We start from the raw sequence: 12,811 nt of genomic DNA on the forward strand, positions 1-12,811 counted from the left end.
CTAAGCAGAAGCAGTCAGATGCAGAAGATCCTATACCGTATGAGTCCCTTTATATGAAAATCATAAAGAAAAATTAGTGGTGCGGGGGCTGGTGGGAAGGGAAATGGGTCTGTGAATAGTTTGGGGTAATGAAAATGTTTTAAACTTAGAGGTGATAGTTGCACAGCCTTGTGAATATGCTCAAAACCACTGGATTGTACACTAAATGGGTGAATTTCATAGTATATAAATTTGATCTCAATTTAAAACACAGCAGGTAATGGTGAAGATAGACCAAAAAAAAAATGCAATATATAGAAAACAGAATTTCCTGAAAAAAAAAAACAAGAAAAAATACTCAAATTTATAACTTATGAAAAATTCCCTGAAATAATAAAGACATGAAGCTACATGTTGAAAAAGCACACCACTGCCAGGTGCGGGGGTGCACACCTGAAATCCCAATGACTCCAGATGACAAGGTCAAGAACAGCCTCAACAACTTAGTGAGACCCAGTCATCAAGAAAAATTAATAAATAAAAAGGGCTGGAGATGTTGTTCTGTGGTAGAAGACCCCTGGATTTGATCCCCAGTGATGCAAAAAATAAAATTAAAATCTAAAAGATGTAGAATTTTTTTTTAATTAAAAAAAAAATAGAGAGGTGAGTCTCTAAACCCAAGAAGCTCTTAGACTAATGGGAATAATAAAACTCAATGACCGATTTTTTTTTTTTTCCATTTCTTTCCTTTTTCTTTTTGTACTGGAAATTGAACCTGGGGTGCTCTACTGAGCTATAATCCCCAGTCCTTTTATATTTTGAGTTGCTGAAGGCCTACTAAATTGCTAAGGCTGGCCTTGACCTTGGGATCTTCTTGCCTCAGCCTCCAGAGTCGCTGGGATTGCAGTGAGCACTTGACTAAGTGACTAATTAAATAATAGAGTTCTGGTAGGAATATGAGTCCCATGCTTGCAGTTCAACAAAATACTGAAGAAAGCTGAAAAAATAGGGCTTTGAAGGATGAATAGGAGCTGGCTGTCATTAGCTGCAAACTGCACGGAGCCTGTAAGTGAGCACAAATGGAAACTAGCTCTTTAAGAAGCCAGCCCATGGGGCGGCCTGGTTACTGGTTAATCCTACCTGGCTCAGTCAGGATGACATCGTGGTGGATCAGGTTGCTGTGGCGGAAAAGAAGTCTCCAGAGACCTCGCCTTGCTAGCCCAGGAGGTGAAAGCTATGTCCTGCACAGAAGCCGGGAAGCCTTTGATTAAATTCACCCACTGTAAGAAATCCATCTACGGCTTCAGCGTGCCCCAACAATGCCCTCTCTGCCAGCAGGAAGTGGGCTCTGCGAAACTGGAGGAAGCACCTGTTAGCATCTCTAATCCATTCACTGATGGCCATCAAGAAAAATGCTCCTTCCTGCTGCGACCAACTCAGGGGACATTTCTCAGGTATGGTGTTGTTTTGTTTTTTTTTTTTGTTTGTTTTTGTTTTTTTTTTTTTAAACACGTTGAATTGTGCAAAGTTTTCCTTCTGTTTGTGCCAATAAAACTTTTCTTTTACCAATATCCATTATACAGCAGAAGTTTCGTGAGTGATCTTACCTGTGTTGGGACTTTAAATCCTGATATGTAGACCTACTTGTTTTGTGGCTCAGTGGTAGAACGCTTGCCTAGCATGGGTGAGGCACTGGATTCGATCCTCAGCACCACATATAAACAAATAATCAAAACAAAGGTCTATCAACAATTAAAATAAATAAATAAATAAATATATATTTTAAATGTCAGCTGGATGGAGTGGCACACACCTGTAATTCCAGTGGTTCGGGAGGCTGAGGCAGGAGGATCACAATTTCAAAGCCAGACTCAGCAAAAAGCAAGGTGCTAAGCAACTCAGTGAAACCCTGTCTCTAAATAAAATACAAAAAAAAAAAAAAAAGGGCTGGGGATGTGGCTCAGTGGTCAAGTGCCCCCCCCCCCAGGTCAATCCCTGGTACCAAAAAAAGAAAGTCAAAAAATAAAAATCTGATTGGTGTGTGGGGGTCGTTGGGGGTATGGCTTTGTGTTGGAGCATTTGCCTTCTATGTGTGAGGCACTAGGTTCAATTCTCAGCACCACATATAAATAAACGAATAAAATAAAGGTCCAACAACAACTAAAAAAAAATTAAAAAAAAAAGAATATATGCACAATATAGGAAGGACACACCTGCTCAAACAATTTTAGGAGAGAAAAGTATCTGCTTAGAGTCTAACTGGGAAAATAACCCAGCTGCCAATCCTATCAAAATAGTACCTTTTAATCCCAGCGACTTGGGAGGCTGACACAGGATTGCAAGTTCAAGGCCAACCTCAACAATTCAGAGACCCTGTCTCAAGGAAAAAGAGAAAGAAAGAGATAAAAGACTGAGGATGGGGCTGGGATTGTGGCTCAGAGGCAGAGCACTCGCCTAGCATTCATGAGGCAGTGGGTTCGATCCTCAGCACCACATAAAGATATTGTGTTCACCTCTAACTAAAAAATAAATATTAAAAAACCCACCCTTGGGCTGGGGATGTGGCTCAAGCGGTAGCACGCTCGCCTGGCATGCCTGCGGCCCGGTTTCGATCCTCAGCACCACATACAAACGAATATGTTGTGTCTGCCGAAAACTAAAAAATAAATATTAAAAAAAAATTCTCTCTCTCTCTCTCTCTCTCTCTCTCTCTCTCTCTCTCTCTCTCTCTCTCCCCCTCCCTCCCTCCATCTCTCTCCCTCTCTCTTTAAAAAAAAAAAAAAAAAAAAAAAAAAAAACCCACCCAGTCTATGGTATTAAAAAAAAAAAAAGGCTGAGGATGTAGCTCAGTGGTAAACTTTCCCTGTACTTCTTCTCCAGTATCCCCTTCCCCCCAAAAAATTTCATTGTGGCTGCTACCTGACTTTAAGAATGAATGCAATCCCAGCAGCTAGAGAGGCTGAGATAGGAGGATCACAAGTTCAAACCAGCCTCAGCAATGGCGAGGTGCTAAACAACTCAGTGAGATCCCATCTCTAAATAAAATACAAAATAGGGCCGGGAAGGTGGCTCAGTGGTTGTGTGCCCCCCACCCCCCAAAGAAGAATAAATGCAGAAATCAAAAAGAAAACATTGTCTCAACTGTTCCTGTGGAGTTTACAAATAGAATTGAAAATGACCCTGTATAAGCCAGGTTTTTAAAGTGGTGTGCATGTTATTGAATGATGGCATGCACTTCATTTAGGAAGGATGTTCAGGCTCTGGGGTGAGGAAGTCTCATCTCTTATCCTGTTCTTTTACTAACCAGCTCTGGGAACCCTCTCCAAGTCTCTAATCCCTCAGCTGTCAAAGGTGGATGGCTCCAACTTTGCAGGTGGTGAGGTCCAGGGATCAGGCACATAAGCCAGGCCCAAGTGTCCATCATGAGGCTTCAACCCTGTGCTCCTTCTATTCTAAAATTCACATTCAGCTCAGACTGTGGCTCCCCAGTCTGGCAGGACCTTCGCTTCTACCTTAAGCAGAACCACAGAGGTCCAGCTCTTTCATAAGAGCCGCCTCTGAGTCATTAACTGGTTGGATTCCAAAAGCTTTTGAATCAAGTGGCCAGAATTCAAGATTTCCTTCTCATAACATTGGCCCATGAAATAAATCCTTACTGAAGAGCTCTCCTAGGGATGCCACAGACCTGCTCTCCTGAACTGGCAGGATGCATGATCGAGTTTCAGACTGGCCCTAAGCTCCCCCACCTGGTGCTGAGGATTGAATTCAGCATCCCTGTATGCTAAGCACCTGCTAAGCACTGCTATACACCCCCAACCCCATGCCTTTTTTTTTAGTATTTATTTTTTAGTTGTAGTTGACACAATACCTTTATTTTATTTATATGTGGTGCTGAGGAGCAAACCCAGGGCCTTGCACATGCTAGACAAGCACTTTACCACTGAGCCACAATCCCAGCCCAACCCCATGCATTTTTATGTTTGTTTATATACATATTTTTTTTGGGGGGGGATAAGGAATTGAATCCAAGGGTGCTTTACCACTGAGCTACAGCCCCAACCCTTTTTCAAATTTTATTGAGACAGGGCCTTGCTAACTTGCTGAGGCTGGCCTCACACTTGCAATCCTCCTGCCTCAGGTGTGCTACATTCCTAGCCCTTTATCTTAAGGTGCCACACAAGAGGGGGAGGATCTCCATCATAGGCTGTTGCTTCTTTTCCTCCTCCTCTTTCTTCCTTTTTAATCTATTAAATGCTTTATTTACTACCTCTACTTTTAACATACTTTGTGACTCTCTAAAGAGCTAGAAAGACTAGATGTTTCCAATAACGACTTAAGGGTGTCCACAATGTCCACAGTAGAGCCCAATAAACTACTCACACGTGAAGATGGTTCTATCTGAAAGCATCTTCTAAGCGGGGGCATTCCAGCCTAGAATCCTCCATTTCTTCCAATTCCTTCTCTCCCGTCTCAGGTGTCTCTCAGAGGTCTGTTACCATTTCCTTTCAAAAGTCCTTTTGACTGCCTTTCTATGAATTTTAACACAAAGTGTACAGAATGTATTAGTTTACCAACTACCAATGTCATACACTGGCAACTGCTTTACTATCTGGAGATTAGGTATTATAGAATTAAGTCTCCTTCCTCCAGCAGATGCATACAGTACAGCAAAGTTGGACAAAATGCACGGAATATACAGGGCAATGAGTAAGCTAGAATTTTCTAGTATGTGCCAACAAAACACCTGTGTAACGTCTTTCCTTCTGCCTCCCTCAGCCCAGTGAGCAAGTGCCTACAGTATACCATTCAGAGGTGGGTTAACATTTCCAAATGCTATTTCCCATCAGTTTTAAAAAGATATTTACAAAGAAGTTTTTTTTCCCTACCACTTCTACTTCTAAATATATAGAGGGACTAGATATTTCATATGAGAACTTGCCAGGCTTGGTGGTGCATGCCTGCAATCCAAATAACTTGGGAGGCTGAGGCAGGAGGATCCCAGGTTTGAGGCCAGCTGTAGCAACTTAGCGAAACCCTGTCTCAAAGTAAAAAAAAAAATAAATAAAAATAAGATGGGCTGGGGATGCAGCTCAGTGGTAGAGCCACTGGGTTCAATACTCAGCATTAAAAGAAGTAAATAGATAATAATTATAATAAGTGTTTCTTTCAGGGAGTATGATGGCAAGTCTGATCTCCATGTTGGAATCACTAACACAAATGGTGAGTGTATTTGCATACTTTTTTAGTTAAAAAAAATCATGCCACCACACCCAGTTCGAGGAGACTGGTATTTCTAGAAAAGATGTTATTATAGCAACATTTAACTAGTGATCCTGCTGTTCCACCATGAGATAGGAACAGCTACCCCCAGCCCCCGCAGAAAAAAAAAATAGAAACACTTGACTATGGCAAGTTATTGCTACTGACATACTAAATATTTGGAAGCTTCCCTCCGCCCACAGTGCCAGATATGGAACCCAGGGCATTGCGCATATTAGGTGAGTGCTCTATGGTGATGGCAAAACCAGATCTGGTTGTGAAAAGAAATTAGAAATGTTTTGGTGAGGGCTGGGGTTGGGGATCCGCGGTAGAGCACCTGCCTAGCATGTGTGAGACCCTGGGTTTGATTCTCAGCACCACATAAATAAATAAATAAAATAAAGGTCCATTGACAACTACATCTAAAAAATATTAAGCAAACAAAGCCTTATGGTAAGAAACGTGGGGAAAGAGTCAATTCTCCGCTCTTCTCTCAGCCTTTCTTCAGGAAGCCTAATTAACTATGGTCCCTACCTTTTGGACAGTAAAACACTGCACTGGGAATATGACTCTTCCCTCTTGATAGGTAAACACCCCTGTGCCAGACTTTCAAGGCTAGAGATTTAACAGATGCCTGTAAAAAGAGCCATTTCTTCTTATCCATTTCTGTGAGCATGCTTTATTAAGAGACCTTGCACAGGCCTTCAGCCACGTAGATTAGGAATTTTTTTGAGGGGTGGGGGGTGCTGAGGGTTGAACTCAGGTGCACTCAACTCAGCCACATCCCCACCCCCTTTTTTATATTGTATTGAGAGACCTGGTCTCGCTGTGTTGCTAAGTGCCTTGTAAATTGCTAAGGTTGGCTTTGAACTCGAGATCCTCCTGCCTCAGCCTCCTGAGCTGCTGGGATTGCAGGCGTGCTCCATCACGCTGGCAAGGAATTCTTTTTAAAAGAGGGGGGAAAAAAGGGTCCAGTGATAGAATGGGTCTAAGATGACGCCAAATAATCTATAAAAGCTGTGAAAACTGGGGATCGGGGCTCAGAATTTGGAGTTTGTTCTTCTCTGGGCCCACCAGGGTGAAATGATGCTCGGCATTCTCCTCTTCTTCTCCAAGGACTGCTTGCTGCCTCTCAGCCAGTCTGTTTCCCACAACCTGACCACGGAGCCACATCTTCAGCCCTTTCAAAGCTCTTCAATGTTTTTCTCAGTGAAGACCCCTGCAAACCTGCACATTTTTCCACTGACTTTCAGAGAGGAAAAAACAGACTTCCTGAGAGGTTGAGTTGCCCAAGACCTCCACATGTTGTGTCTGAACCACTGAACCCATATCCCTCCATTTCCCAATCCTATATTCAACCTACTGCCACTGGGTCCCAGCACCGAGGGGGATTCAGGAATCAAACAGAAGGTTAGAACACCAGAGGGCATGGGAGGACCTGCAGTACTGTGCTTAACAATTTTTTTTTTTTTTAAGGTAAGCTGTGGGGGTAGCTCCCTGGTACAGTGCTTGCCCAGCATGCAGGAGGCCCTGGGTTCCATCCCCAGCATTGCAAAAAAAAATTTTTTTAAAGTATATGGCGATTACACAGAATGTTCCTCTGGCTGGATTGAGTTCTGAAGGTGCAGAGTTTGTAACTCGGAAACCAGAATCGTTCTCCTCTGCAGGAGGAGGGTCTGGACCCTGGAAGCAGGTAGGGCTCCTAGTTCTGGCCTCTCTGGTTTTTCCTGTTGGAGGAAGAGGAAACTGATAACATGAACCCAAACTAGAACTGGTTTTTGTTTGTTTGCAGAACTGGGGACTGAACCCTAACTCTTGCATGCTAGGCAAACACCATACCACGGTTTTAATCAACTGTTCTCACTACTGTGACTAAAAGGACCCGACCAGGACAACTGTAGAGGAGGAAAGGTTTATCTGAGGGCTCACGGTTTCATAGAAGGCGGGCTCCATTCCTCAGGGCTCCAGGGGAGGCAGGATATCAGGGCAGAAGAGTGTGGCAGAGGGAAGCAGCTCACGAGTCGATCAGGAAACAGAAAGAGTGAGATTCCACGCTCCAGATACAAAATATATACCCATAGCCACGCCCTGAGCAAACCCCTTCCTTCAGCCTCCCCCCACCTGCCTCCAGTTACCACTCAGTTCACCCCACCAGGGATCAATTCACTGATTAGGGTCAGGCTATAACCCAATAATCTCTCCTCCAAACCTTCTTGCATTGTCTCACACGTGAGCTTTTGGGGGACACCTCATATCCAAAACCAGAACCATCACTGAGCTACACCCCCCAGAGCCCGTTTTAAAATTTTTATTTTTGAGCCAGGCATGATGGCGCACACTGGTAATCCCAGCCCCTTGGGAGGCTGAGGCAGGAGGATGGGAAGTTGGATGCTAGCCTCAGCAACTTAGCGAGGCCCTCAGCAACTTATAAGAACTTGTCTCATTAAAAAAAAAAAAAAAAAAAAAAGACTTGGGGGGGTGTAGCTTAGTGGTAGAGCATCCCTGGGTTTGATCCCAAGTACTAAAAAAACCAACAAATAATTTTAGACAATAAAACATCTAAATTTCCTATCTAAATCTCCCTCGATGGATTGCTGTTACTTATTCTAGAGTCTCTCTCTTGCTCTCTGACAGTAGCAGGAAAGGGGAGCCTGCATTCACCATAGGGCAAGTTTCTGAGGTGGCTGCTGCTCTTGTCTGAGGTGCCTTTTAACAGACATGAGTTTTTCCCTGGGCTCTGTGTGACTTTGGTTTGCAGGGGTCGTGTATAATTACAACCAGCTCGGTGTCCAGCGAGACCAGGCGGGGTGGGAGCAGAGTCTAAGCGTCCCATTAGTGCAGCCCAACATGTTCGGACTGAGAGACCAGTGGAACAGGTACCTGGAAGACTTCTCAGCCACGGGGGCCTGGCTGCCACACAGGTGGGTGGCTACGAAGACCACATTCTGCATGCAGGTGTGATCCCTGTGGGGGATCTTTTTTTTTTTTTTATTTTAGCAATTGTGAAATTGATTTCTCAATTCCTTTCTCCCTCACCCTTTTAGAAGATGGATAAGTATACGTGTGAATTTCAATGTTTCTGCAGTTTCCTTTGCAATGAGTTTTGATCCTGTGGGATATCATAAAACTTAGATATGGAATTTCACTTCTAAAATCTAGACTCTCATTCAAATAAAGTTCTCCAGGTTGGCAGTTTATAGGCACCTAAGTCCTGAACGCTTGGGTGAGCCTACTCCTACCTGTATTTTGGGTAATAAGCAGATGTAGCCCAAGAGGCCATTGTTCCCCAGAATTGAACCTCTGGAGGCTTCATAAGTAAGTGGGTCAGCACATAAAGGGGCCCTGTCCCCTGAGGAAACAGATTTCAATTGTGAAAGTCCTTCCATAGCTTCACGATCTGTTTCTTAAAGCTTTTAAAGTTCAGCCTCTCAGGGGCTGGTGCTGTGGGGTGCACCAATAGTCCCAGCTTCTGGGGAGGCTGTAGCAGGAGGATCTCTTGAGCTCAGTTCAATGCCAGCCTGGGCAGCAGAGAGAGAGACTCTGTCTCTCTCTCTTTTTGGTACTGGGGATTGAACTCAGAGGTGCTTTACCACTAAGCCACATCCCTAGACCTTTTTATTTTTTATTCTGAGACAGCATCTCGCTAAGTTGCTGAGGCTGGCCTTGAACTTCTGATCCTCCTGCTCCAGCCTCCCAAGTCACTGGCATGGCAGGTATGCACCACCATGCTGGGTCATACCTTGAAAAAATAAATGCATGCATACAAACACACAGCTCAGCTTTTCTTCTCCGCATCCCTCTCCTGAAAGGTATGATGAAGACCACCACAACTGTTACAGCTACACCCTCTCGTTCATTAACTGCATTCTGACCACAGAAGGCAAAGAGCAACTGGACAAGAATGAATTCACGGAGAAATATGTGATCCCAAGGACACGGTTGGCCTCCAAGTACATCACCCTCTACCGGGCAATAGAAAAGCATGGCTTCTACGCAGTTGACCATCCTGACCAAGAGACAAGCCCTCCTTCTGAGGTGGTTTGTGCTGAGGGTTGTGTGTGAGGGTGGAGGGGACAGGACATTCAGGGGTCACTGTCTTTAACTGGTCCTGAGGATTTCCAAATGCATCTAACTAGAGTTAACAAAAAGGTGTGTGGTTTTCTTTAAGTCTATTTCAGCTTACTGTAGTCGAGGGGATCCTCCAGCCTCAGCCTCCCAGAGGCTGGGATTACAGGTGTGCATCTCCTTACCTGGCTATGGTGGGTTTAGAAGTAAAATCCCATCTTAAGTGGAGGAGAGTTTGTATTCCAACTTCCCCTCCTTCACACTCTGTTTTAGGTGTCAGTTTCTGTAGTCTAATTTCCCATCTTCGGGCTGGGGATGTGGCTCAAGTGGTAGCACGCTCCTCTGGCATGTGGGCGGCCCGGGTTCGATCCTCAGCACCACATACAGACAAAGATGTTGTGTCCGCCAATAACTAAAAAATAAATATTAAAAAAAATTCTCTCTCTAATTTCCCATCTTCAAGGAACCAACATTATATCCCTTTTGCACATGAAGATACTTGCCCAATGTCACATAGTGACAGAACTGGAATTCATACTCGGGTTTGTCTGCAAAGCCGTGCATGCAACCCCTGGGTCACTGCAGGGGTCAAGACCCACCATACCCAGGGTATGCCAGCATCTGGGTTAGCCGTTCGCCATCATTAGAGACAAAAGGAAAAATAAGGATTGTTTTCATCAATATGCAAAATGGGAAGGAGGTAAAAATTGTGTCATTACAAAATCAGCTAAAATAAGAACTGATAATATTAGAATGTTTTCATAATGCTTCATGCTAATTTCTCTTAGGGTTGCACTCCTGGATTTTCAAGGCTTCAAAAGGTCCCCATTCCCTCTTTTAGGGGTCACTCTCTGGTCTGGAGGTGGTTTGCTTTATATTTTTTTCCCCTTTCATGTTACGAGGCTACAAATTCCCCACTCCTACAAAAGCAAAGTACCATGTCTATAGGTTTTACCTGTAATAAAGGAAATTAGTCTCTGAAATAGCACCAACAGATGGCAATGTTGCTCAGCTTTGTAGAATTCTGAACTGAGAATCCTTTGATTTCTCACACCAGCTACCTGCTAACCACAGGGATAAGGAGGCTCTGGCTGGGCACCGTGCACTCCTGTAATCCTAGCCACTTGGGAGGCTGAGGCAGGAGGATCGCAAGGTCAAGGCGAGCCTCAACAATTTAGCAAGTTGCTCAAATAAAAATAATAAGATTAATAATAAAAAATAATTAATAAAATGAAATAGATAATAAAAATAGAGGGTGGTGGCTCAGTGGTAAAGCATTCCTAGTTTCAATCCCAAGTACCAAAAAAAAAAAAAAAAAAAAAAAAGGAGGCTCAACATTGAAATCAACTGTGTTCTCCAGATGAGGTCTCAGGGTTCTTTCTGGTGACAGTGCTTCCTCATGTCATTGTTCAGCACTGCCTGGGGCACACATTGGGGGCTGACCACTGGGCACACCAAGTACCTCAGTGTCATAGAAAGGAAAGACCAGGACTCACACAGTGAATTAATTTTTTCCCAAAACTTCAGCTTGCACAAAACACTCCAAGAGCTAAGAAACCCCAAGAAACATTATTCAAGGAAAGAGAAAAAAAAAAAAAAAAAAGACCCAACAGCTGCATCTAGCCATCTAGCCACCTGGTCCAGGAGGGGCTGAATGTTGAGCCGTCTTTTGCTACCATACCTCAGACTGTTTTTTTGGTCACCTCCTTCTCCTTCTGTGTTACCTTCCAGGGTGTGATCAAGATTTTCACTTTCTAGAGAAAGTAATAAAAGCAATGGTTATTTTATCTGAAATAAAATATTATTTATCTCCTCCTCCTCCTCCTCCTCCTCCTCCTCCTCCTCCTCCTCCTCCTCCTCCTCCTCCTCCTCCTCCTCCTCCTCCTCCTCCTCCTCCTCCTCCTCCTCCTCCTCCTCCTCCTCCTCCTCCTCCTCCTCCTCCTCCTCCTCCTCCTCCTCCTCCTCCTCCTCCTCCTCCTCCTCCTCCTCCTCCTCCTCCTCCTCCTCCTCCTCCTCCTCCTCCTCCTCCTCCTCCTCCTCCTCCTCCTCCTCCTCCTCCTCCTCCTCCTCCTCCTCCTCCTCCTCCTCCTCCTTCTTCTTCTTCTTCTTCTTCTTCTTCTTCTTCTTTTTTTTTGGTACTGGGGAGTAAGCTCAGGGGCACTCGACCACTGAGCCTCAACCCCAGCCCTGTTTTGCATTTTATTTAGAGACAGGGTCTCACTGAGTTGCTTAGGGCCCCGCTTTTGCTAAGGCTGGCTTTGAACTTGTGATCCTCCTGCCTCAGCCTCCCAGGCTGCTGAGATGACAGGCACGTGCCACTGCTCCCTGCCCGTTTCATTCCTTTTGGTGGCTGGGTGACATTCCACTGTGGGGGCGTATCAGTAACATTAACTTCATTTCAGAGTTGAGGACACTTGATGTCAGGCTCACAAAACTAGCATAGGATGAAGTGGGACACAAACCTGGGTCTCACTATCAACCTTCCTGCCTCTCATAAGGAATTACTGAAACCTAGAACCCAAACCCATCTTAAAGCTTTTAAACCCTGTCAACTGTCAAGTGCTAATCCTCACCCAAGAAGGCGGTTCCCTAAAAGGCAGGTTTGCTGCCCCTGAACTACTTTATTTATTTATTTAAATATTTGTTTTTTAGTTGTAGTTGGACACAATACCTCTGTTTTATTTATTTATTTTTATATTATGCAGAGGATCCAGCCCAGGGTCTTGCCTGTGCAAGGCGAGTGCTCTGCTGCTGAGCCACAACCCCAGCCCCCTCCAACCACTTTAATCCCTGTGTCACTGCCTGGCAGGGCCGGGTCAGGGCCTTCCCAGGGTGACCGCCCTAGTGGAGCCCCAGGTTCTTCATAGGGCAGGACAGAGATAAGTCAGTTTGCTCCCATGATGGAGTGGCTCCTCTGGCACCATCCCAACACGGAATTTGCTCTGAATACAAATAGACAGATGTTGTGTCTTTTTGGCCTCTTTGGGCGGATTTGAGTCACTCCTGCCAGGAAGGAAGGAAGACTCCCCGGTGTGCCAGGTGCCTTTTGGGTCCTCCTTCTTTGTCCCTGTCACTGCACAATGAGAAAAACATTCACAGGGGCCCATTTTAGAATTAAGATCACTGAGGCTGATAAAAGGCAGCAAGGAAGTTGCTCAAGGGCACAACCCAGCTGGGGGTTCCTTTCTGGAAGGTTCACTGCCCTCCTCAGCCTTTAGCAGAGTTATCTGGGGAAACCCGTATGCTGAGGTTGCTAAGTTTGGATCCACAGATGGACCTTGTGGGATCCACCACTCTCCTGATGCCATCTGCAAGATCATTACGCACCAGGCCCGGGAGTGTAGCTCAGTGGTGCAGTGCTTGCCTGGCACAGTGTGAGGCCCTGGGTTCCATCTCTGCAAATCAAATCAAATAAATAAAATCTCAGATACAGGAGGGCATTCCTGGGGGAGGGGCCTGTCTGCACCCCAACCTTGTGGGTGTGCCACCACACCCGTCTACTTCTTTC

At 44.9% G+C, this 12,811-nt stretch overlaps 2 protein-coding genes across 2 annotated transcripts in view; one reads left to right on the plus strand and one right to left on the minus strand.

Moving 5' to 3' along the window:
• Window positions 1–1,215: 1,215 nt before the first annotated feature.
• Mkrn2os (MKRN2 opposite strand) lies at window positions 1,216–9,300 on the plus strand. Its single transcript, XM_076841277.1, has 4 exons — window positions 1,216–1,433; window positions 5,150–5,199; window positions 7,997–8,159; window positions 9,048–9,300. The coding sequence occupies exons 1-4, from the start codon at window positions 1,216–1,218 to the stop codon at window positions 9,298–9,300; spliced, it is 684 nt and encodes a 227-aa protein (XP_076697392.1).
• Window positions 9,301–9,694: 394 nt separating this feature from the next.
• Window positions 9,695–12,811, minus strand: part of Tsen2 (tRNA splicing endonuclease subunit 2) — a 38,918-nt gene continuing 35,801 nt past the window's right edge. The window contains exon 13 of the transcript XR_013089498.1: window positions 9,695–9,715. The gene's annotated coding sequence lies outside the window, so the exon portion shown is untranslated. The remainder of the gene's footprint in view (window positions 9,716–12,811) is intronic.

This window comes from Callospermophilus lateralis, chromosome 20 (genome assembly GCF_048772815.1).
Source record: "Callospermophilus lateralis isolate mCalLat2 chromosome 20, mCalLat2.hap1, whole genome shotgun sequence".
NCBI lineage: Eukaryota > Metazoa > Chordata > Mammalia > Rodentia > Sciuridae > Callospermophilus > Callospermophilus lateralis.

Coding starts and splice junctions, on each gene's coding strand:
- Mkrn2os (XM_076841277.1), top strand. CDS start 1,216: ATGTCCTGCACAGAAGCCGGGAAGCCTTTGATTAAATTCACCCACTGT. Junction 1,434..5,149: donor ACTCAGGGGACATTTCTCAG/GTATGGTGTTGT, acceptor TGTTTCTTTCAG/GGAGTATGATGGCAAGTCTG. Junction 5,200..7,996: donor TGGAATCACTAACACAAATG/GTGAGTGTATTT, acceptor TTTGGTTTGCAG/GGGTCGTGTATAATTACAAC.